This window comes from Alligator mississippiensis, chromosome 7 (assembly GCF_030867095.1).
Source record: "Alligator mississippiensis isolate rAllMis1 chromosome 7, rAllMis1, whole genome shotgun sequence".
In the NCBI taxonomy this organism is placed as follows: Eukaryota; Metazoa; Chordata; order Crocodylia; family Alligatoridae; genus Alligator; species Alligator mississippiensis.
The window spans coordinates 37,914,340-37,940,633 of record NC_081830.1 but is presented as its reverse complement, the minus strand read 5'-3'; the positions used below and the strand labels follow the sequence as shown (position 1 = coordinate 37,940,633).

General features: G+C 46.3%; 1 protein-coding gene across 4 annotated transcripts; it reads left to right on the top strand.

Moving 5' to 3' along the window:
- The first annotated feature begins 3 nt into the window (after positions 1-3).
- On the top strand, positions 4-26,011 carry LOC102571525 (syncytin-2). Of its 4 annotated transcripts, none has more exons than XM_059730836.1 (4): positions 4-228; positions 11,269-11,364; positions 13,969-14,073; positions 23,639-26,011. In XM_059730836.1, exon 4 carries the CDS (start codon positions 24,719-24,721, stop codon positions 25,649-25,651), a length of 933 nt encoding a protein of 310 aa, XP_059586819.1. In that variant the 5' UTR covers positions 4-228; positions 11,269-11,364; positions 13,969-14,073; positions 23,639-24,718; the 3' UTR covers positions 25,652-26,011. The 4 variants fall into 3 exon arrangements, with proteins under 4 accessions (XP_059586819.1, XP_059586820.1, XP_006276177.1 ...); XM_006276115.4 differs by lacking the exons at positions 11,269-11,364; positions 13,969-14,073; positions 23,639-26,011 and adding an exon at positions 1,404-5,482 and having other exon boundaries at positions 34-228; XM_014598732.3 differs by lacking the exons at positions 4-228; positions 11,269-11,364; positions 13,969-14,073; positions 23,639-26,011 and adding exons at positions 331-893; positions 1,404-5,482.
- The last annotated feature ends 283 nt before the right edge of the window (positions 26,012-26,294 follow it).

Sequence of the window (26,294 nt, the reverse complement as noted above, 5' to 3'; positions counted from 1 at the left end):
ATTGCTCTGGCGCGGGTCTCTTACGTCTCGTCCTCTCGCTGCTCCCACATGGCCCCGGCTGAGGGAGTGTTACGTCACGCCCATAGAGTCGGGCGGAAAGACAAGCCACACCGATGCCATGGAGACGAGAGGCACTTCCGCTAGAAACCATAGAGAGGATCGGGCAGAGCGGCGGCGAAGACGGGTGTTTCCGGAAGTCGGGCCGGGCCCCGCTCCAAGATGGCGGAGGTAACCTCGTCCTCTCCCCTGGCCCTGGTGCGCAGGCTCCCAGACCCCCCTCCAAGATGGCGGGGCGCCCTGCCGGGGGCTGGGCTCGGGCCGGGCCCCCTCGGGACTGTGACACACCGGGCCCAGCCCCCGCCACGGCACCGGGCGGCAGCGCCGGGCGCGCTAGGCCCGGATGAGCCCGGCCTCGAGTCGCGCCCGGCCCCCACCTCCCGGGGTCGCCTCCCTACCGCGGCCGCCTCTCCCCGTGCGGCCGGGCCGGGCTGGCAGCGAGTGACAGCTGCCGCCCCGGTGATCCCTCGGCCCTGGGGATGCCTGGCACGGCTTTGGCCGGTGCGGCCAGGGGGTCACGGGCTGGTTTGCCCGTCAGGCGCTCCCCACCGCCTCCCTGGGCCAGAGCGAGGCATCCCCTGCTCAGATTAGTTCCTTGTCATTAAGGCTGGGTCTTGCTGGCACAGAGCCAGGCCAGGGAGGTCGTGTGAAGTTACCTTGACTTTTAACAGGGGAAAGTTGAATCTTTCCTTCTCAAGGGGCAGGCGCTAGGGGAGGTGGCACAGGCAGCGCGATGGGGTTCACAGTCATTGCAGTGAGTCCACCTGTGGCTCCTGCATCAGATCATCCAGGCCCCGGGCAAATGCAGGGCACCACTCAGACTAGCATGGAAGCTGGTGAGGATGCGCTCAGTTCTCTCCACTTCGGGAATTGGGAACAGCTTGCACTTAACAATCACGAGGCTGCATTTCAGAAATTTTCCCCCAAATAACGTGGAACTAATGTAAACCCGTAGGCTACACAGACCAACAGGATTGCTTTATTTTGCACACATCCAAATGGACTGAGCTTAGAGGAGAGCTGTTTCAACGGTGTCCTTATACAAGACAATATATTAGGACAGGGGGTGGCCAACTTGCGTCACACATGCCAAAGGAAAGCTGCTGCGTGTAGCCTGTGGGTCCTGTGCACTTCCATTGTGCCCCAGGGTGCAAGCTATCAGATACCTCTTTCCAGGGGAGTGGGCAGAGAAGAACTTGAGGGGCATCGGGGCTTAACTTGTGGTGCGCCTGCCAAAATAGGTTGGCTGCCTCTGTCTTGGAACTTACTTGTTTGAAGGAGGCCTGTCCTCGTGCAAGTAGACATTTGTTCTTTCTGCAAATTTTCTTTTAATCCTTATCTTTCAGTTTATATCAGACTAGCAGGATAAGAAAGACGGGATGGAGTCAGCAGATGCTGGGGCTAAAACAAAGAAAACCCTAGGAGCCGTTGATTATGTGGAGTCCTCAGGATTTGCCCAAGGAGCCCTGCCGACGCAGAAAGATGTCATTCAGAACATGTTGTACCTGTTACAGCCCAAAAGAGCTGGGCAAGCACAACGATCAAAGGAAGATGCAGCCCAATTGCTTGCTGAGCTTCTGCAGGAACACTGGTTATTTTGCAACTTGCACACCATAGCAACCAAAACCATAAAGAAAGTTATTCTCAAAATGTACGAGGAATTCACAAAACTGTATCAAACACGAAAGCAGAGGCAAAATCATGCATTTATGCAGAGGGCAGACAAATTCAACATGAGTTCAGAACAGCTGTTTGACATATTTTGTACAGATGCAGTGATAAGAAATAAGCTGGAGGAGTGCACTGGCATTAAGATGACTGCTACAGAGTGGAAGTTTCTTGAAGACCAAAGAAGTGAAAGAAAAATGTACTATGAGGATGTTGCAGATACGAATGAGTTGAAGGCAATGGAGAGGAGAAGAAAAGTACAATGCCTGGACCACTTCAGAAAGATGGCAAAAGATGAAAGAGCAGCGAGCGAATCAAAGGAAACTACTTATGGAAGTGATGTGCGATCAGATGAAGGCACGAGTGTCGATGAATTGTTTCCTGTTGAGGACGAAGAAGATGCTCCGCACTTTTCATTGCAGGGAAGGAGAAAGCGTCGATATGCAACACGGACTCTCAGCTCTACGACGTCAGCTAGTGGAACGATACCTCTGGAGTGCCAGCATATACGCATGAGCATCCGGAGAGTGAGGCCTGGGTTCTACGAGACTGTTGACAAAATTTAAAACTAACTGAACTAGATGATCTCTTGAGGTCCCTTCCAGCCTTACTTCTCTATGAACACTAGTGCACATTGATCTCAGGCTGAAGCTGCTGTAGCAGAAGTTGGCAATGCAATGTTTGGCTGATCTCAAAATCCTGTGATCAATTGGAGGTCATTGGTGTAGTTCAGAGGTATCCAGCCTGCAGGAGGGAGCTTTGAACCAATGGCACTGGCAGAAATTTTAAAAGATATGGATAAAGGAATAAGCATGAAGGCTCATAGATAGAGCATGATTTTCAGGTTATGGAGTCATACAGGCCTCTTCATCTAGGACCCCACCTACACTTGGCTGTTTGAGAAACTTCTCACTGTTATGTGACCGCCAGTGGTAGCAATGGTAGGCTGATGTTAGAACGGTAGCAGGGAAGCAATGCTATTGTTCAAGCTAATCTAGAGTGCTGGTGCTAAGGAGCCACACATCCTGTTTGGGTCAGTGGGAGTCAGCTGTGTTTGGCACCCTTTTAGAATTGGGCATTGTGGAAGTGGGTAGGGGAGGGAACTCATTGTTTGGCCTGGCTGGCCATTTTGGTGGCCAGCTTTGTGTTGTATTTGGAAGACAGTGTTTCAAGAACTCTCAAGATCTTTGGGTGTAAGAGTAGTGATGACTGACTATTTATGGTTCTGCATATTGTGATCATGAAGTGACCCTGTTTGGGGAAAAGCCTTCTTGTGTTTTGATGGCTCTCTCAGTTATGTCTGCAACCTGAAATATGAAGCCTCTATAAAACACAGTTACCATATTTTATTGCATACCACACACCCTCAAGTAAGGTGCACACTTTATTTTGGGAAAGGCAAAATGAAGGGCCAAAAAAAAGCTTTTTTCCAGAGTTATGGCTGCATTCTGGCCACAAGGAGTAGCAGCAGCCAGCCCATCAGCATGACTCATCCTCCCCCCTTCTTGCTCATTCAAAAGCTGGAGGTTTAACTAGCAGCAGCAGCCAACTGGCAGCAACTTTTGCCTGCTCAGCCAGAAGGAGCTAGCTCTTAGCAGCCATTCCAGCATCCCTGTGCCTCTGTTTCAGAATGGAAATATTTCATTGCTTAAAACATGCACCTCAATTTTGAAGGGCTAATTTTTGGAAGGGAGGAAAAGTATGTGTGGTATGTTATTTAAATATGGTCTTTTATCTGTGCTGAAGGAAAAGAAGGTGGAGCAGAGGTGCATATTATGTTACTTGCTGTGGGACAAGATTGCTATGAATAGTTACTCCCTGTCTTCTTGGCATATAATTCCAAGTGTGTGTGTGGATCTAGGATGCCTGTAGTAGAAGAAGGGTCTGACTGCCAGAGACCTACTTGCTTTCTCAGCTTTTAAAAATTAATGCAGACCAGTAGGGAAGAAACAGTACTTTATCACAAGGATTTAATGAAAGAAAGAGTAACCATTACCTTATATATTCCTAATCAAAGGCACATACACACATCCTTACATATTGGTGGTACATGGGTAGCTGCCAGTTTTAGTTATAGTTACTTTATTATTTTTGAAACTAGCAAGGTTAATCCACCCCCAAAACAGTTAATGCCAGTGTTGGATAGATCTCCAGTGTCCCTTCAAGGTATACCATACCAACTAAAAAAATCCACAGACCTCTAATCACAGCCTTGCTTTATAAGTAGTAGTAAAAATCAAAAGCATATCTTGCTCTCAAATTCAGCTTTAAGCAAAAACATTGCTAGTCTCCATGCCAACATCTTGCATGACTCTTCTCTGCAAAATAAGTCTTAATTTATGCAAGTTATTTTTTAGTGCTTTGTTCTTTAACTTTTGTATGTGCATTGATTGTAGAACTAATAACTGACAGGTCATGTTACTGAATGACTTACCTGGTAATAAGGACTAGCAGCAAAACTGGCTAATTCCCTTTGTCCTTGGGCTGCTTGGGAATTGGCAAATGAGTAGGTACTTAAATTAATAGTCATTATGTTGCATTTCATTTCATATGGAACAAAGAACTGATAGTACTGTCCTGAGGGAGGCAATGGCCTTGTCTCTTAGATTCAAGTAACTGTATTTATACTCTCTTCCTTAAAAGGATGTAGCTATCTGACTCTCTGAATAATATACTTACTCAATCAACTTTCATGCCCAAAACTGGTGAGAATTTACCTTTGAGATTTTATTGATGGTGTACTGTTCCAGATTATTATTTGAGCTTGCTGCATGATGCATCTTTTTTTTTTTTTTGCATCTCAAAGTTGAAAAGCAAGTTATGTTTAGTAACATGTACCACCTTTGCTTGAGAGTTCACAGCCCTGCCCAGTCCCCTCTGACTCTGTCCTTAAATTTAGTACCTCTGATGTGAGATACAAAGAAATGCACATTAGGCTGCTTTCATGCACGGTAACAAATGTGCATGGTTTTTAAATGATGCTTAATGCACAGTAGCCTATTTTACTGTGCATCAGTATAATTGCACAGTTTTTTACGTGGCACTTTAATGCACAGTAAAATGGGCTACTGAGCATGAAAATGCACATGTAGACATGCCTGCTAAGTCTTGTTTTTAATCCCTGCTGTAAAACCATCCCCAGGCTACACATACAGTTACAGATGTAAACTGAAATATGTGAGGGAGGAATCCTGCAGGGTTACATGTGCATTCGTGAGCTTTTAAGGTAATAATGAACCATTAAGAGCATCTAGCATAACCTCCCAGATATCACAGGCTATTAAATTTGATCCAGTTATTGGGTTCAATTCATGGGTAAATTGTGTCCAACTGAAAGTGTATCTTCCAAAAAAAGGCATCTTAGTCTTAATCTGAAGCCATGAGGAGGGGAGAATCCATCACAACTCTTGGTAGTTTGTTCCTGTGGTTAATCACAGTAAAAACACATACCTTATTTCAAATACGGTTTGCTTAAAGATAGGCCTTGGCTGTTCTCACACCATGTTGTATCAAGTGAATGGGCTTTCTTGCTTTTAAATCAGGCTACTCTTCACAAGGTTTGGTGGTTGTGGATAGGGCTGAAGGCTCTGTTTCTGCTGCAGCAGTGGCAACAATCCTGATAGGACTTATTCTGCCTGCTCTCCTTTGGGACCATGGTGCCTTTTTATCAGTACAGCAAATTTTGTCCCAGGATTTTATACTTGTAACAATTGTTGGCTTTTTTGGTGTGTTCTAAATAAATTAATATAAATCCATACCTAGGAGTTTTTCTGTCTTATGTGGGAGGGGGAGGGAGGAGGAAGCTGAATATAAAATAGACTAGCACGTGACCCTTCCAATGCCACCCCCACTGCAGCTCATCATAAAGCTAGGCCTGAAGGCTCCTGCTGCCAGCAGGAAAGTTCATTTTTTACCCTGTTGTTGAGGTGGGAGGGGAGTTCCCTAGAAATTAAAGGGCTCAAGACTGCTCCACAGATGGAAGCATTTCATCAGAAGTTTTGGGAGCCTCAGGAGAGGTAACTAACAACATTTGTGCCTTGGGGAAAACCCTGCCAGAGTGTAGAGGGAAGGAGTGCCAAGAGCTGGTAGGATGTAGCCCCCTAAAGAGGAAAAGAGGGTCAGTCTTACCCACCCCACCTGCTGCTGCTGCAACAGCATCTTCCTACCACCAGCTACTGCTGCTGTGCTGTGCTGCACTGGGTGGACTTCTCCCAAAGACACTATTCTGGTACACCACCCCCACCCTCCCCCGGACAGCACCCAGGGCTGGTGCCCTCATCTACTCCTACTTGCAATACAGAACCTCAGCCAGCTGGGACAGTAGGGGAGAAACCCCTCAGCTTTTCTGATGATGTGCAAGTTCAGTTCTTGAGAGATCTTTGCTCATTCCTTTCAGAATGCAATTTAGGGATGATATTTCAGGAATTTACACTTTCTCGGTTTTTCTGGTGGGGGGGGGGTATCATGAATTGATTCATTAGTAAATGTCAGATCAAAAAAAATCTTCACTCTAAGAACAACTTTCCAAAAACTAGATCTTTTCCCATGGGAGTAGGAGTTATGTTTGTTTTTTTTTAAGTTCAAATACAGTTTTAATATATTTTTTTTTAAATTTCTGACTACTTAAAAAAAAACACAACTTTATTATGTCACAATGAGCTCATGTCTCTGAGAGATTATTTAATTGCAAATTCTCAAGCATGTAAACATTTGGTATTATCCAAAGTCCTTCCCATTAGTATTTTAAATTAAGCTTGATCAATAAAGTACTACATTTCTCTTGTGTAAGTGATTCTACAGATAGCATTGCCTATCTTCAATATACAGTATGTATTTTGCATGCTGTATGCTTTTAAATGGTGGAATATTAGGGGGGTGGGTAGGGGGGATGAAGCCCTATAGGGAGAGAGGGAGGGAAGAAGTTGGGCAGGGCTGGGACTGCTGCCCAGCTTGGTGGTGTGTGAGACTTGGGGCCCAGGGCCAGAATGTGCAGCCACAGGGCCCCAGCAAGGAGCAGTATGGGGCCATTGGTGGCTGGTCCAAGGAGGGAGGGGCCGACTCCCTGCAGCTGTGCACACTCCCAGGGTGCAGGGGCTTGCGCTTCCCCATGCGGAGGCATGGAGCCTGCCTGACTCGATGGCATGTGGTCCATACCCAGCCTCAAACCCCATACCCACTCCCCGCACCTGCAGGCAGGAGCTCCCCTCCCCACTTACCCAGTCACATGGCTCTGCCTCCACATCATGAGGCTCCCAGTTGGAGTGCTGGGAACTCCACAAAGGTGGAGGCACAGAGCCTGCCACTTAAATTATGCAAAATTATGCAATTATGCATGGGCACAATTGCATAATTTCTCAGGGTGTACGTGATGACCACTAGGCCCTTACCAGCACTAACAGGGTGGAGATGGGACTCACAAGCCCACTCTGCTCTAGTGGGTCCTTGTCCAAGGCCCTAAATAAATGCAAACACTACCCAGCAGGCCACACTTCTATCAGTTCTCTGCCAGTACTGGACCACCTCTTACCTCCAGTGTGGACGTTGTCATTTCTATCAATTCACAGCGGGGAGAATTTGATTTAAATAAAATCAAATCACGATTTAAATCACTGGTCAGGGAGCTTCGATTTAATCATTGTTTTCTATAAAAAGTGCATTCTTGTTGTTTGATATAACCTTGATACAGTAAAAGCTCTGTTAACCAGCACCTTACAAGCTGTCATGTTCTATTAACCGGCATGCTGGCTTGTAAGGTAAAGTGAAACCAGAAGTGCCCACTGTGGCACTTCCGGTTGTGCTGAGCCCCCACAGCCCGGGACAAAGCAGCCTGCGCTGCTGAGCCCCCATGGCCCGGGGCATAGCAGGCTCCATGGGGTCCGCTTCCCTGTCCCTCAGGACCTGTGGGAGGGTCGGTGATGCGGCGGGAGGGTCAGCAACGCCCCAGACGCGGCAGGAGGAGCACCAGCTGGAACAGGCAAAGACGCCTATTCAGGCCTCTTAATTAACTGGCATATTTTGTTATTCGGCACCCCTCATTCCTCATAGGTGCTGGATAACAAAATTTTTGCTGTATATATTACGCACAATTCAGAGATAGATGTACATTTTATTTTTAGAAGGTACACACTATTCATTCCTTCCAAATCTCAACAGTATCAGCAATAAAACAGATTTCCCTGCACTTGGTTCAAGGCTACAGAAATAGGCTTCCTGATAGTCAACATACATTCTATACTTCTCTTTAGCCCCATGTTGAGAACTTTGGCTATGACAGTTCCATCTATTTTGTCACAATTTTGTTCACAAATTGTTATCAGATTAGGCCAGTTCTCAATATATCGCTCAAAACAGTCCACTGCTGAGTTTCATTGCACGCCTTGTGGGAGAGTTAATTTGGTTCCTCCTGCTTTCTTCAGAGCAGCTGCTACAAAGTGGTTGTTATGGAAGTTTTTTGCAATTTCAGCAACATTAGCCTTTATTTCTGGAGCACTGAAGTCTGGCTAAGAGGAGCATCAAATGAGCACTGCAACCATATGTTATTAGCAGGGATCCTGGTTTCTATTAATGGTGTTTCATTTTAATCATGGAAAAATGTGAATTTTGGGTTACTTTTTTTAAACTGAAAATTGGGGATTTTTTAAAATTAGAAAACCAGAATCCCTGGTAGCGACTGAAACATGTCAATGAAGTGTGCATTCTCAACCACAAGGAAAGGAGAGTTTGTTGCATAAACAAATGGAGCAATGTTTTCATCAATCACCTCCAGGGCTCAAATTACACTCCGAATCTTGGCGGGGGTCTGCAGCAATGGCAGCCAGAAGGAGCCACCGCCACTGCCTGAACTGCTTAGAAAGGCACGAAGCAGGCTGGGGGCTCTCATCTTCCATGGGGGGACTTAAGGGGGGCTCTCATCTCTTATGGGGGTGCTCATCCCCGCCCCCCCCCTTGTATTTCAAACCCCGATTACCTCTTGCTTTAATCTGCTGGGTTTTCTTACAAACTTATTCACGGTTGTTTCTGGATGACAGATTTTTTTTCTTTTTGCTACAGGCAATATACTATTTGACTGGAACACTGGTATCATTAGCAGATAACTCTGAAACTAGATTGTGATGATGATATTGAAGATGGATAGTCAGAATCCTGTATGTTGATCATTGATCCTCCTGAACAAAAGAAGTCAACCCAGTGACTTCAGTACTGCTCATTTAGTATTACTCATTGCACCCAGTATTACTTTAGAAGTGAAACTGTAAAAGAAAGATCTGCATATTTCAGCCATTATTTGACATCACAACTGCATTAAAAATATGATAGTTCCATAAAGTAACAACTATATTTTTGCTCAAACATTTTAATAAAAATTTAAGTAGTCTAGAACTCCACCCAAAAGATAAGGACAGGGAAGACAGGCAGTCCTTAAGAAAGAAAGAAGTATGAAATTAGAATGTTTACTAACCTGGAGATCCTGCATATTTAGACATGTTTCAAAGCAGCTTCCTCTTGAGAAGGAGCACTTCTCATGATGTTGTTTCATTTGGACAACCAGGTGCATTTCTTTGTTCCACTGTTTGCATTTTGTATGCATGCATGTCTTACCCACAGGTGTATTCCCAAACAGGGTCTCTCTTATGGCCTGGCAAGCCTGCTTCCATAATTGGTATGGTAGAAGGGAAAACCTTTCCTTCACTAGATCTCAAATCAATGAAGAGGCTATACTCAGAAACTAATCTCTCAAGACTTCTGAAATATTCTGTTCAAAATGTTTCTTTTGTCTCTACCGCCCCACCCACCCACCTTGCATTTATCTCCAGACTCTTCCTCCTTGCCCAGATCTACTCCACCCCCAACATTCCTCTGTTCCAGTGATTGTCAACAGGGGGTATGCATACCCCTTGGGGTACTTAAAAAGATTGTACAGGGGGGCTTCCACCACTGTGCACACCCTGGTGGAGGCCTAGGGGCATGTGGCCCCCCTAATCTGTGCATGGGGTGGAGGCGGATGCTGCTGTGCACTGGGATTTGTGTGCCGCTGCAGCTACCCTGGGAGTGGTGCAACGCCACGTGCCTGCCACTGCTGGGCTGTGCCTTGCCCCTGCCTGCCCAGTGGTGGGACGCACGTGGTAATTAAACTAAATAAACACAGGCTTAATTCATTCAAAAACCTAGTACGAGCAAACACTGATGCTATGATTCAAAGCTTAATTTGTTTGAAAACCTAGAATGTGCAAACACTGATGTGACACTCCAAAATAAACAAGTTTAAATTTTATAAATCTATTTAATTTAATGAGGAGTAAATCCTGTGATGTGTATAGGTGCCCCTTGTGTCTCTCAAATGTTTCAATTTATTCTTTCTTAAAGGGTTAAAGATCCTTTAAAATTAAGCTGATAAAGTCATTGCAGAAATGTGCATCAGATGACTTGGACGAATATGCACTTTAGGGCTGAGAGGGCTCCTTTTCAAGTGTAGCAGGCTTGCCTTTTGGAGCTTGGGTTGAGTCCTAGGCGTGAAAACTTGCTGTTTTGATTGGTGGAGTCCATCCACCAATCAGGAGGCAGCAAGAGGAGATAAGTCATGCCCCTTTCCTGAAGGGAGGGGGAGAGGAGCTCCCCCACCCAGACCTGATTGAAGACTACAACACTCAGGCCTGGAAGACTTCAGGGGTGGAGCCCTGGAGAGTATAAAAGGAGCTGCATACCCAGCATGAGGGGAACACAGCCGGGACAGAGAGGAGAGAGAAGCTGCTCAGCAGGTCAAAGCAGTAGCCCAGAAGCACCCCTGAAGACTTCTGTCGGGAGAATGGTGGACAGCTCCAGCAGCTAGGTTCTTGGTGTGCAGCATGGCATCCAGACCCTGGCAGCAGTGTGAGGCGGCTCAGGTCTGCAACCTCTGGCGTGCGGCCAGAGACATAGTGCACAGGCTGGTGCATGGAGTAGGACCTTTGGAGCGCTTGGGCAGCTCAGGTCCTCAACCCCTGGAATGAAGCTGGGAGTTCGGTGCAGGAGGTGCTGCACAGAGGGTGGATCTAGGATTTTGAAAGGGGGAGGGGCACAGACTTTTCTCCAGTTAAAAGAAACTGGACACCTTACTAATATGCTAGGGGCATGGGGGGCTGTGTTATTCAGTTTAAAATGGGCTCCAATCGTCCCACCATCCAGCCCAGCTGGGGGCCCATTCACCCCAGCCCCTGCCCCTGCCTGTGCCCTGCTCCCTCCCTCACCACAGGAGCCTTGAACCTTCCTCCTTTCTCCCCTTCCCACACAGGCTTAGCTGCTGGGTGGGGGGTGGGGTGAAGTATGTGTGAGAGTATGCTCAGCCCCCGCAAAGTTCTTGGACTTTTCCCCATAGCATTTACCTTATGTGAAAACTGAGATTTTCCTAAGTGTTTCTGGATTTCACCTGGGACAGAGCAGTGCAATTTGTGTCTCATCTACCGGGGAGGGGACATACAAAATAAGCTACAGTACAGAGTCCCTCTTGCCCAAACTGAGCAATTAAAATGTCCAGAACAGATTTCTTTCTTTCTCTGTTCTGTTCAGTGCTTGTTGAACCCAGACACCCGTCAACTCCAAAAAGGAGCATGGATACAACACATGCAAAGGCCAGCGCTTCGAGGGATTCCAGTAACATGAACCGTAAGTCTGATTTGGGTCCCCTTGCCCTATGTTAAGATATCACTGGTGAGCTCCTGCATGGTGATAGGTTGACCCTCCTCTCCTAGCCTTGATTAAACTGCCATCCAGGATGTACAGTCATAAACCCATCCCACCTATGTGGCATAAAACACAGACATTTTCTATGGACCGAGGAAATGCGATCGTATGCCTGCAGTTGCTCAGGCCAGGAACCCAGGGGTGCTAGAGCATGCCCTCAGTGCCAGGGAAGGTGTACTGGATGGGGCGTGGCCAGTCTGGGCTGAACTGGCCAGAGAGGGGTTTAATTCAACCTTCCGTGTTCCACTGTCATGATCACCCCCCTTGCCACTCCAGTGGCTGGACAGGGGCAGGAGCAGATGCCACTAGCAGGGCCCATTGGGGGAGGGTGGGGAGGTGGGACAGGCGCGGGCAGGGAGTGGATTAATTCCCCACTTGCCCCCAGGCCACTGTGGCAGGGTCTGCCCTCTCTGACCCCCACTGCTTGGTCTGTGCTAGGGACAAGCAGCGGGATAAAATGGTAAATTGGTATCTCAAATTCTTTCCTCAAGTCTCTTCTTGCAATTGTGGAGTTTAATTCTCTGCCTTTGTCACCACCTTTGGGTAAATCCCTCTTTACAAATTATACAATGGGAAGGTTAATCTTCTATGCCTCCAAAATCAGATCAATTGGCTAGTCATTGTTATTATACCAACACACCCATTGGTATAAGCGTGTGTGGCTGCATCTATTCACCTAGCTGAGGATATAACCCATTGTTCTTGACATAAGCATACATTCATGTTGCTTCTTTCAAAATAAAAAGGGACTTTTCTGAACCAAATTTCCTGATAAGAGCTTTGCAGGGGCCAGTGCTCCTAAAAGAATTCAGAATGTGAACCCTCATCTGAATCTGTCTGGCCCTTACCACTATCCTGGGCCAGTCCAACACCGCTGAACTGAGCCCACTCATACTTTGGAGAGGCCCAACAGCTGGACTATATTTCACAGTGCTGCCTTATCTCTAATTCAAGAGTCCCTTCTCATGTGCCCTGCCATGGTAATAGCCCTTAACCTTAAAAGCCCAGCCCAATTTATATGGAGCATGGATCTCAGGGTCCCACCTCTTGGCCCTTCCACTGAGCTTTTACCTTCTATGACAACTGAGGTTTTCTTAACTGCTTCTGGATTTCAGCTGGGATCCAGCAGTCCACTTTCTGTCCCATCTACGGGGTAGGGGCAGGGGACGTACAAAATAAGCTACATACAGTACAGAGTCCCTCTTGCCCAAACTGAGCTATTAAAATGTCCAGAACAGATTTCTCTCTTTCTCCATTCTGTTCAGTGCTTCTTGAGCCCAGACACCAGTCAGCTCCAAAAAGGAGTGTGGATACAACACATGCAAAGGCCAGCACTTCAAAGGATTCCAGTAACATGAACCATAAGTCTGATTTGGGTCCCCTTGCCCTATGTTAAGATATCACTGCTGAGCTCTTGCATGCTGGTAGGTTGACCTTCCTCTACTAGGCTTGATTAAACTGGCACGCAGGATGTACAGTAATGAACCTATTCCACCTAGGCTGTAGGCTCAGTTCAGTGAGGCACTGACAGGGGTCACTGCATTTCTACTAATTGCAAGTGGAACAGAGTGCTCCACATTTCTCACTATTAAAGCCATCTAACAGCTACTTTGGGAACCAGAAATCTACCTGTTGAGCCTCTGCCTTAAAATAGGTTTTGTCTAAACTGCAGTCATGGACATGGGGTTAAAACATAAGATTTCCTGGAAATGCCAGTGAGTGCTGCCCTCCTCTTAAGTCATCGTTTCTTGTCAGAAGCACATTGAATCTGATCCCAAGAGCCTGCACTCCCATCTACTCAGTTTCCCTGTAAAATTCAAGTCCCATAAAACTGTTAGTGGTTTGGATGCTGGGTGTTTTTATAGGCCAGCTCTTTTGTATTATTGTGACAAAGGATCAGCCGAGGGGCCGAGAGCCCCCTGCTTAAATAGGAAGGGCTGCTAACTTGATTGAGGAAAAAGCTGAAAAATTTGCTCCTTCTTGGACTAATAGTTCCTGAGTCAGCTAACTTTCAGGCCTTCTCCAAATACAGCACAACATGAACCACATAGGATATGTCCCCACGAGTGCTCACATGCATTTCCCCAGGACAAATAGCAGCAGCAAATAGTTGTGCTGCTGCTATTTGTCCTCAGGAAATGCCCCTGCATGTGCACTCCGGTGCATGGCAAATTGCCCCAGGTCTACTAGTCTTTTGTAATATCCACCCCACCATGTATACCCAGGATCTGTTGCCCATGTTATTCCATAGAATCTTCATTCCACTATCATGCAGCTGGACTTAGGAGTCTTGAAATGTTATTCATCCTAGAAACAACAACTTCCATTGGGTATATGGTGGCAAGATGTAGCGTGCAATACTGCACTGCATTCCCCCCTTGAACCAACAAGGGGCCAGATTATATCTAACCTATTAGGTGCCACCTCAACCCTGCTGGAAAATGGTTAATGCAAAGGGTAGCAGGGTCCTCTTCCTCCTTGGTGCAATGAAAGTTTCTCTGATCCCATTTTTACTTTTATTTGTAGGAAAGAAAATTACAAAATTTAAAAAGCAAAATTTCAAATCTCCTGAACTTCCTGTGAAATGTGATAAAGCTACAGGAGTTTTATACAAAGCACAACTGGAAAAAGGTAAATGATTTTTTTGTTTGTTACACTTAAACTGCTACAAGGGTTGAAATGACTCATTCCTGCTACTGACTTTTCAGAATGCAGGTTTTTTATCTTGTCAACTAATGTGAACAGGTCATATCAAGATATAATTATGTGTAAAACAGCAATAATATGGGATTATAGACGGACAACCACCTTCACTAAAACCATGGATTACCGGAGCTCTGCACACATCTATATTAGGACTGTGCGAAGCTTCGAGTGCTGATTCAATTGGGAGGAGATTCGGCCCGATTAGGTAGCCAAATCTCCAAATCCAAATCGAATCAGGGGACCAATAAAAAGGTCCAAATCGATTCAAAGCTCTCTGAATCGATTCAGAAAAGATTCAGAGAGCTTCAATGATTCGGGCAGTCACCACCTGCTGTGGCTGGGAGCTGGAGCCAGACTCGGAGCTAGTAAGTAGGAGACCATGGGGGTCTCACTGGGTGCTGCCGGGCAGGGAGTGATCCTCACTGCCCCATGCCATGTGGAGGGCTGTGCCATGAGCCCCCTGACCCCTCCCCCAGCCCCCTATGGCTGCCCCACCCACTCACCCCAGCTCCAGCCCTTTAAGAGCAAAACCAAAAACAAAACCCCGAACTCACCAGTTCCTGCAGCGGCCTCAGGGGGCTCATGCAGAGCCTCTATGCAGAGTGGGGCAGTGGGGATTGTGGCGGGCCAGTAGGGGGCGCTCCTGCGTTGAGCCGCCCACCTCCCTGCGCCCGACCACCTTCCAGGCTCCGAGTGCCTCCCTTAGGGTGCCTCCCGTCCGGCCGACCCCTACCCTGGAGCACACCCGCTAGCCTGGGGGTCCCGCTGCCACCATCCAAGGCTCTGGACTCACTTCTGGCTCTGCGCGCCTTGGAGAACGCAGGCCTGATCGTCCGATGGGTATTAGACCCAATACAAGCACTTGGGGCACTTCCCCAAGTCAGGGGCTTATTAGGAAAGTCTCCCTTAGTCCACAGACCTAAGGGGCCTCCTTGGCATAATTTAGACCCACCCCTCAATAAGTCTCCCACGCCGGTCACAAAGGAGAACTTTATTGATTATAGGGGGTAGGGTGAAAACAGGGTAAAAGGTAGAGCAATATCATAGAAATCTTACAGGAATATCAAAGGAATCCCATAGAGCAAACCAGGGTGGCTGAGGTAGCCGTTTAAACACGCATCTGAGTTACTGAAGCTAAATATCTAATCGGATCACTAGTAGCTTACTCACTTGCATCATCCAGAGGTAGTTGTTGTTTCCTCTGGAGGCAGGGCACTCTTGGAGCATGCGGTGGTGAGGAGAGAGCCAGGTTCAGATTCACCTGGATGACCGCATGGCTAATGGCTAATGGCTGACTGCCCCTTCTTCTTGGACCAAGCCCTTAAATAACCTCTCTGACCTCAGCAGCCCAGTCCAATCGAAGCTGCCAATACTGGCCACAAGCCGACCAATCTGCCAAGCATCCCTGGCTACCTGGGCCCCCGCAGGGCCGGGTCTTTCCCCCCTGCCCAGGTGACTAGAGCATCCGCCTCCCAGGTGCCAGGCTTTTGTCATGTAGACAAGGTGGGAGATTCCCGCACTGAGGGATTCAACAGCAGCCTCCCAGGCTGGTGGAGACAGATCTCTGCAGAGGGGCACCCACGGTGGCATTTCTGCCACAGGGATCACCCCCGCCAGGCAGGAACCAACAAGTCCAGGGTTTTCTTGGGAGAGGGTTCTTGGGAGAGCCGGAATTGGGACAGGCGGGGCAGCCGTGGGGGGGGCTGAGAGAACAGGCGGGAGTCGGGAGCTCATGCAGAGCCCCCCATGCAGCATGAGGCAGTGGGGGGGGGGCAGCAGGGATTGCCCCCCTGCCTGGCAGCACCTGGTGAGTTGGGGCTTTTTTTTTCAAAGTGCCAGGAGCTGGGGCAGGTGGGGCAGTCATTGCCAGGCTGGGAGAGCGGGCAGGGGATGGGCCTGCGTGATTCAGAGATTCAGCAGCAGCCGAATCTCATAATCAAATTTGGCTGAATCAATTCCGGACAGCGATTCAAATCACCAAATCGAATCGCTGTCCCCCAAATCAGCCGAAGCCGAATCCAAAGCAAATACTACCTGCTTTGCACAGGCCGAATCTATATGCTATTGAGACCTCATTTGCCCTTTGAAGGTGTGGCCGTGCACAGTGTGGCAGCAAGGTAGTACAACAGGATTTCTAGCAGACATCAAAACTGTCCCTGTCATCCAGCAGTGCTTGTCTGAAGCAATCTTGTGCATCCCAAGGAGGGGCATGTAAGGGAAAAAGGCTCCTTGAACGTTTTTTTCTCTTTCGTACTACTGCACTGTGCTTAGATTAGGAAACAGCTGCAGTTGTTTCAGCTTCCACCATATAGACACAGCTGGTAATGCCTAGAGCTGTGCATAGCTTCGGTCCATGATTCGATTTGGCAGAGATTTGGTGGCTGAATCTCTGAATCTAAATCAAATTAGAGGACCCCCTTTAATCTCTCTGAATTGAATTGAAACCCTCCGAATCAATTCAGAGAGATTTGTAAAGATTTGGAGATTCGGACATAGGCACAGCTTTGAATGTTTTTTCTACATACCTCTAGGTAGCAAGTGGCTTGTGAATGCTGCAATGCTGGAGTGCATGGAGTGTCCCACAGAAGTGCGGGGGGCTCCACAGCATGCTCAGCAACAGACCTGGAAGTAGACCAAAAGCACCTCCAGTCCACTTCCAGATCTGCTAAAGAGCATGCAGAGGGCCCCCCCGCGCCTCCCCAGGTTGGTGACTGGTGCCTCCTGCATCTTGGGGGGCACCTGGGGTCCCCCCACAGCTGATTGCTGAGCCAGAGGGGCACTGGGGTGGGGGACCTGGCGTGCTGCCCCACGAACCCAGAAGTGGCGTGCTGCCCCACTTCCAGGTTTGCCTCCAAGCATGTGAGGAGGCCCCCCACACTCCTGTGGGATGTTCCATCTGTCCCAGCATTGCAGCATTCATGAGCCATGCTGGTACCTCAAGGTATATAGAAAAAACATTTAAAGCTGTGTCTATGGCGGAATCACTGACTCTCTGAATCAGCATCAAATTTTCAGATTTGGATTAAGCCAAATTGAATCAGGGACAGTGATCCAAATCAACGAACTGAATCACTGTCCCCGATTCAGGCTGAATCCAAATCCGAACCGAATAGGGCCTGCTTCGCACACCCCTAGTAATGACACCTCTAACAGGGATGATTGCCCAAGATAATTAAACAACTGGTAGAGAGGCCTACTGTGACCAGCCATGGGAACAGATCCCTGCACATTCTCCAGCACATCACAGCTGTCAATGGGTAGGGAATCAATGAAAGGTTGTTATAGTGAACGGTACTCAGTAATAGAATATGACTCCCCCTCATTTCAACAGTTACCCAGTGTGGCCCTTGTCTGCTTTCTTCACTTTGGGGTATGTCTACACATGCAAATGCTGTGGGGTGGGTTTACACTGGAGTGAATTACTCTAGAGTAAACCCACCCTGAGCAGGCATCTACATGTGAAGGGATTCGGGAGTAGATTTGCTGCTCCTGGCAGCAGTCTGTTCCTGCCCCCTCTAGCCCTAGCCCAGGGGCTGGCAGGGAGTATGGGGCCAGGAGACAGCTGTCTTCTGGTGGAGGCTGGGAGATTGGTCTCTGCCCACAGGAGCTGCCTGCTGCTGGGCTGGGCTCTGGTGGTGAAGCCCAGGCAGGGACAATGTCCCCCTGCCCCAGCAGCAGTGAGCAACCCTGCCCCTGCTCCACAATTGCAGAATGGGGGCTGGCAGATTGTTTTCAGCTCCACTCTGCTGATCCTGGAGTGAGGGCAGAGAGATTGTTCCCTGCCCCTATTCTGCAGTGGAGATCATAGTCTTACTGCCCCTGCTCCACAATAGCGGAGCTGGGGCTGGGAACAATCTCCACGACTGCAGAGCAGGGACATTGGGACATTGTCCCCAACCAGGCAGCAGGCACCTCCTCGGGGCAGGGAGCAATCTCCTGGCTCCTGCTGCCCACCTGACCAGGAACAAATTTGCTCCCTATCAGCCATCTACACCTGCTGTACTGCACAGAAAGTACTTGGCAGTTAATTTGCTACTTGCATTTTTACGTAGCAAATTAACTGCCAAGTAGAACAAACTGCTGTGCAGTAAGGGCCAGCATATGTAGACGCAGATGCTTACTATGCAGTAACTAGCTCTACTGCGCAGTAAAGCGTCTCTTGTAGATGCATCCACTGTTTAACACATCTGCAAGGTGGTAGCAAAGGTCTGATACAGCCTTACTGTCCAATACAGGGCTGACACAGAAGTGTATAAAGGATTCTGATGAAAGCTTTGTGTACTACCCTTGGTTACAATTATTATATTTAAGTTCCCGTTCTCTTCCTTAACTGAAGACAAAAGAAATGGGTCAGGGATCCTCTTGCCCAGACCCAAAAACACCCTTGGGTTATATGTGTAAGACTTATGGAACTCAATTGGGTTCCAAGAAGCAAAAGCGCTTAGTTAAATTGGCACATGCTTGGAATGTGTATACCTATGAAAACCCCGAGTTACAGTTCCCTGATGAAGGAACCTTTGACCCTGACAAATTAAATTACCTGAGGGGATTCTTAGAAATACCCAAGCCAAAGCAAATGGAATATTGGTACCTATGGGATAGTGAAGCTTCTAAAAGAAAACAAAAACCAATTGAGGCTAGTCTCAGAGATTCAAACGAAAAATTGAAAAAACAATTGGCTACTTTAAAAGAGGCAAAATCCAGCCCTAGCACTCCCCCACCTGATCCTCCTACCTATAAAAAACTGTACCCCAGTATTCCGGCGCCCAACGCTACCACCACTCCGGAAGACACAGAAGATTTGCTAGACTCCTGGGTACCCAGTCAAGCTCCTTCACCTCCACCTCCAGTTCCTGCAGAGGGGTCCGTTACCTCTGAAAGCAGTGCCAGACAAAATTCTGCTAAAACACCAACTGCTCCCCTCTCTCCTCCACCTTCTACTGACCAAGTTCAGATGAGGATGACCTGCCCACTGTCCGTGATGTTAAGAAAAATTTAAAGTCTGAATTAAGACCATTATATGACGTTAAAAATATCGAAAGGGGTCCACATGGGCAGACTGTAATAACCCTATATGCCCAAGAGGGAGGAAGATTGATTGTAACCACCTTCGGAGACCCTCAGTATTTTAAATCAACTGTTCTCTGCCCATTGCGACAGTACCCACCCTCAAATGCACGGTGGCCAAAGGTCTATTGTTCATGTTCCTTGGACTGCTAGTGACATCACCACCTTTTGCAATACCTTTCCAAAACTGAGAGAAAGTCCCTCAGACTTTAGAGAAAAGTTGCAACAAGTTTTTAATATCTATGATCCCACCATGTCTGATGTCGACTGGCTTTTAAACAGTCTTTTAAATCCAGAGCAAAAGCGGCTTCTTATTGCTGAAACCCGAAACATACAGAACGGCACTCCATGGCCACAAAATGATTACAATTACGAGAACAATCAGGGATTGCAAGATTTGCAAAATGCAAGGGCTACTCTGTTAAACACCATTACCAGAGTAGCTCAGAATCATGTAGATTGGACAAAGGTAGAAAATTGCAAACAAAATCCTGACAAGCATCCAGCCAATTTTCAAAATTGACTTTGTGCAGCAATTCAAAGACATACTGGCATTGATCCTGGTGCAGAAAATATGCGAGGGTTAATAGTTACCACTTATGTAAAGAATTTACAACCAAAGCTACAAGATAAACTACAGCAATTAGTCCTGGGCTAGAAGGGTAAACCCATGGCCGAGATTGTTCAGGCTTGTGTAGATGTATGGGAACAACAGCAGGCAGAAAAGGAAAAAAGAAAAGAACTTAAAACTAGCCTTATGGCTTTGCAAATCCAAGACTTAGAACAAAAACAGCGTACTGGTCCTCGCCCACATGTCCAACCTCGCAAAAACTTTAATCCTGGGGCCCCAGCATCTGATCAAAACCCTCATTCACAAGTTAACTCAAGACCAAATGTACCTCCTTTTCAGCTGCGTTTCCAACGTGGACTGCGTCCTGACGACGTTTGTAATTACTGTAAACAAAAGGGACACTGGAAAACTAATTGCCCAAACCGGCCCCAGTGTAATGGCCCATCTGTTTCCTGTCCCTCAAGCCCTACTCATTGACTATTCAGCACGGCTTCTGTGTCTCCAGAATGTGCTGCGCTGCATTCTGTCATCAAAACCTCTAAAGATGCCAGTGTAACTGTGACTGTTAATGACAAATCTCATAGTTTCCTTGTAGATACAGGGGCCTCTATGTCTACTATAAAATATGAAGAAGCTGAAAGACTAATACCCACCAATGAAACAGTCAATGCAATTGGAGTAGGGGGACAAATCATTCCGCATAAATATGCTAGTCCAGCTACAGTCAAAATTGGGCCATTGTCTGCTGAACATGCTTTCTTGTTAAGTCCTACTGCTCCGGTAAATCTATTAGGAAGAGATTTGTTGTGTAAATTGGGTGCCACAATCTGCTGTGCCCCTGAGGGTGTGTATTTAGATCTGCCCTCTGATCAGACCCAAACTTTAATGCTCTTGTTCTCTACAGACCCTGAGAATAACCAAATAGATGGTAACTCTTCCAACTCACCATCTCTTTCGGATGTTCCCGAGTCCTTGTGGGCTTCCCACCTCAATGAAACGGGGAAGCTCTTAAATATTGAGCCAGTTCAATTGACTTATAATACACGCAAACCTTTTCCTGCAGTAGATCAGTATCCCCTTTCCCGAGAAGCTGAGGAAGGTATTGCCCCAGTTATAAATGCACTGTTGCAACAGGGTGTTTTAATTCCAATTCGCTCCCCCTGTAACACCCCTATCCTACCTGTAAAGAAACCTGGAAAATTAGACAAGCACGGAAAACCTGTTTATCGCTTTGTACAAGATTTAAGAAAAATTAATCAATTTGTTTATTCCTTCTCATCCTGTTGTGCCAAACCCTTCTACTATCCTCAGCATGATTCCTGCCTCTGCTGCTTTCTTTTCTGTTGTTGATTTATGTTCTGCTTTCTTCTCTATCCCAATACACCCTAACTCCCAATTTCTGTTTGCGTTCACTTACAAAGGAAGGCAATATACATGGACACGATTGCCTCAAGGGTTTACTGAAAGCCCTTCCATATTTTCTCAAGCGCTAAAGAAAGATTTAGATACTATCACGTTACCTTGCAACTCAGTACTCATTCAGTATATTGATGATCCTATGATTGCTTCAGAAACTGAAATCGCCTGTGTTACAGATACAATTCACCTTCTAAAATGTTTAGCCCAACAAGGTCACAAAGCTTCCAAAGCTAAGTTGCAGTTTTGCCAGCCAAAAGTTATATGTTTGGGGCACGAAATCTCCAAGGGGCATAGACATTTAACTACAGATCGCATGTCTGCCGTTCTTTTTCTCCCCAAACCTACTACCAAGAAACAACTCAGAGGGTTTCTAGGCTCTGCTTCATATTGTCGACAATGGATACCCAATTCTCCCTTATTGGCAAAATCCTTAAACGAGCTTACTAGAGACGATTCCGCTGATAACCTTCTCCCATGGACCGAACACCACGAACAGGTGTTTGTTGATTTAAAAGCAGCCCTAGCCTCTGCATCAGCATTGAGACGCCCTGACTACAATAAGCCCTTTACTTTGTACTGTCATGAAAGAGAAGGTGTTGCTTCTGGAGTTCTGACTCAACCTTTTGGTTCTTTTCACAAACCAATTGCTTATTTTCTTCCTTGCTTGATCCTGTTGCACAAGGATTTCCACCCTGCCTGCGTGCTGTAGCTGCCGCTGCATTGTTTTTAGACAAGTCAACAGCTATAGTGTTAGGATCTCCCCTTACCCTTGCTGTTCCCCATGCTGTATCTGCATTGTTAAACAGTGGAAAAACTCAACACTTGTCCTCTCAAAGGTTATCTTCTTGTGAGCACGCTATTTTAACTGCCAATAATGTTACTATTGTTCGTTGTAATGTTTTAAATCCTGCTTCTATTTTACCTTTACCGCACGATGGAGATACTCACTTGTTAGATCGTGACTGCATTGCTCGGACAGATCAGGTATTTACCCCACGTCCAGATCTCACAGATACACCTCTAGTTAACCCTGATTGTATTTTTTTCGTAGACGGCTCATGCAAAAGAGACGTGACTAGGCAACTTTGTGCAGGATTCACCATATGTTCACCACATGCAGTCATTGAAGCTCACAGTCTCCCTGGTATCCATAGTGCGCAACCCGCTGAACTAATAGCCTTAACCCATGCTTGTATTCTAGCTAAAAATAAGTCTGCTAATATTTACACTGATTCTCACTATGCCTTTAAAGTGTGCCATTCCACAGGTCAGATTTGGAAGCATCGTGAATTCCTTACCTCTGCAGGGTCCTCAATTTCTCATGCTCCGTTAATTAACACCTTGTTAGATGCTATTTTACTCCCTAAACAGATTTCTGTTATACACTGCAAAACTCATAGAGGAGGCTCTGATCCGATAAAGCAAGGAAATGCTTGTGCAGATCAACACGCGCAGCGTGCCGCCCTCTAAGGCACCCCACTTGTTATCTCCTTATGTGCAACTCTTAATCTTTCACTATCTAATATCTCTCTCCTCCAAGATGCAGCTCCAGAATCTGAAAAGCGTGCGTGGCTTGCAGCAGGCTGTACTTTACATTCTGATACCCTATGGAAGTCTCCAGATGGGCGCATTATTGCCCCAAAAACCCTTGTCTCTCCGCTTGCCTACGTGTCCCATGAAATGAGACATGCGTGCAAAAGTGGGGTAGCTGAGAACATTTTGAGGTACTGGTATGCACCCGCCATTTATGCAGAAGCAAAAAAGGTATCGGAAACCTGTGCTATATGCCTTCAACATGGAATTAGTAAACCAACACATGTCCAGGCCAGTGCTACTCCATGGTCCTATGGACCATTTCAGAACTTGCAGATAGATTTCATTGATCTCCCACCTAGCAAAGGGTTTAAGCATGTTCTGGTTGTAATATGCCATTTCAGTGGATGGACAGAAGCCTACCCTACCAGAAGGGCAGACGCAGTCTCTGTAGCAAAGAAATTAATAACTGAATTAATTCCAAGATTCGGCATACCCCTCACGGTAGACTCAGATCAAGGGCCACATTTTATCTTGCAAATTCAGAAAGTATTAAGTAAGGCATTGGGGTTTACATGGAAATTCCATACACCTTATCACCCAGCAAGCTCAGGAAAGGTTGAACGTCTTAACAGAGATATTAAATCCAAATTACCCAAACTTTGCAAGCAAACTGGGCTTTCTTGGCCTGACATTCTTCCAATTACACTGATGCACCTCACAAACATGCCAAATAGAAAACATGGGTTGACGCCATACAAAATTTTGTTTGGTAGACTGATGAATGTAGGCCTACACCCTATCAATGAACAAAAAGCAGCAAGCCTGTTGGAAGGCCATGAGAATGTGTTAAATTATTGCAGAGGACTCATGAAAACTGCTAAAGCTTTGTTCCCACAGGTCAGTGCAGCCTTACCCGTGCCTACTGATGTTCTTTGCCATTCTCTAAGCCCTGGAGACTGGATCCTTGTAAAAGAATTTCACCAGAAAAACTGTCTGCAGCCTAGATGGAATGGACCTTATCAAGTCTTACTAACCACCAATATGGCTGTAAAAGTAAATGGAAAGTCTGCCTGGATCCATGCATCTCATTGCAGAAGAACCTTAATGCCAAAAGAAGTAGAACAAATCGACCCGGAACCGACTCAGCTGGATTTAAATCCCACTCCAACAGGAACTGGATTTGATGAGGAAGAAGGTCTCCCTGATGTAAGCGCTGAAGCAGCTCGCCGGGTTGAGCCCCCTCATACCTACAACCTGCATCCGAAGAAAAAATAAACCAAATACAACGATTTCAGTAAAAGAAATCTTCCATACAGTGAAGCAAGTGACAACATAATCCAGAAGAATTGCCTGCAGAGGCAAGCCAAACAATACCTGCCAACAGAATTCAACAAAATGAAGCTGTTGATGTTAACGTTAGTGGTACTAGCTATGGCAAATGCAAATGTGTATTTACAGTTCCTGAAAAGGGTTACTTTGGCCTTAAATGTTTCTGATTGTTGGGTCTGTGGACTTATCCCCAGAACTAATGACGAAGGATTTCTAATAATACCGCGACCTTTAACCCTTCTAAATTTAACTGTGTGGTGGGCAGACCCAAACAATGCCACTTGGAATGATGCCAAGTACCTTAAGGTGACACCTCAACAGGGAGAAATGTGTTGGGTACGCAACTACTCCCAACAGCGAAATTATTCAGTGGGGCATAGTAACTGTAACCACTATGATATGGGTAATGGAGTTTGGATGAATAATCACACCAAAGACAGAACATGGTGCAAAAGTTTCAAAAGTTAGTATAACCCATATGATCAATCAACCACTGGCGGCTCAATAACCTGTAAATCAATACGGCTACCAAATACTACTGTGTGGGATTGCTCTCTAATAGGAGGACATTGTCATAAAAATGGCACACCCATACCAACAACAAATGTTTGAGGTAGATCTAGTCCTGTGGGGGGTTGGGGTCATCACATGTCTAACTTTCTTTACAACGACCAGTATAATGAAAATAAAAAAACCTTATCCAGCTGGATGGCTTTAAAGGGAACCTATTGGGCATGTGGTACAAAAGCTTACCACCAGCTACCACCTGGCTGGTTTGGGTCTTGCTATTTAGCTTGGTTAACTCCAGCAGTAAGAATAACCAAGTCCTTACCCCAAGGTTGCCTCAGAAATCGGAGGGAAAGCCCTAACCTGTCAAGTCAAGAACAAGCTGCTCGAGCTACTTTAGAGAATCCCTTAACAGTAGGAAAGCTGATCGGATGTTCAGTAGTGGGGATAATTCCGCTTATAACCGGCCCCACCATTTCCTGTGTGGGAAGATATACCCTGCGACTACAAGCGGTGGTTGAAGTATTAGCCCTAGAAACCGAAACTGCCATAACCAGTTTAGGAAATGCCATAAAGACTGTAGCACAAAACCAGGACAATCTACAACAGATGGTTATACAAAACCGATTGGCTATTGATTACATATTAGCGTCTGAAGGGGGTGCCTGTGCTGTAATAGGGCAGGAATGTTGTACCTATGTAAATAGTACTTTTAAGTTAGTAGAAGAGCAAGTGAATGATGCCTTAGCTCATGCTGCCAAGGCTGCTGAAGTAGCCTTTGTTCCTAAAGATTCTTCAGCAGATTGGTTTGCTTGGTTAGATCCTAGAGGATTGTTTAAAGGGCTGCTGGGGAAGATAATGTCTGCATTATGCATGATTTTAATTTTAGGCTTAAGTTTATATGTAATAGCACAACTAATTTTATGTTGCGTAAAATTGTGTGTAAAGAAGGCTGAACAAACTATCTCAAAAATATCAAAAGAAACAGTAAAACAAATGATGGTAGAATTTAAGGAAAATGAGATAAAACAGGAGAAACTATGGACAGACCTGTGCCAGATAGAAATAGAGTGATCCTTCTTTTGAAGGATCAAAGGGGGGAATGAAGGGGAACAGAACGGAGTCAATCGCCATTATGTGTAAGCGAGCAGGTCACGTACACAGCTGAAACTATGAGGAAGTCAAAGGGCATGACCCCAAACTGCTAGGCTAAGCACAAACTGGAACAATTCTAGTTTAGTAAAAACAGGATACGAGTATAGAAAGAGTGTGGCTATTAAATAGATTGATGTATCTGTTACTATGCATATGATGTCATACTTCCTATATCATACTTGCTATATAATCAAGCTGCGCGAAGTAGAACAACAGACAGTTTCCTCTTGGGGCAGCTGTCTGTTCAGAATTCATTCTTTAATAAATCAAGTCTTTAAACTTATGTTGTTGATCGTCTGAGCCTCCGCCTAACGAACCCGGGGACAAGTTTTCCCCAACACACCAAAGCAGGTTCACAACCTAGATGTGTTCCTGATGAGGGTTGTGAGCCCCTTCCTGGTGTCCCACACTCTGTAAATGCAGCTGGGAGCAGCACATTAGAAGTTCTTCCACATTCATCGTCAGCCTACCTTATGAAGCTTATAATGAATCAGCCTTGAATACAGAGTTAGGGTAAAATATACACTAGGGTGTAAAATACTAATACAGCACATTCTGGTCC

What these genes read in the sequence shown, in the direction of transcription:
- LOC102571525 (XM_059730836.1), top strand. Translation starts at nt 24,719, where the DNA reads ATGTCTAACTTTCTTTACAACGACCAGTATAATGAAAATAAAAAAACC.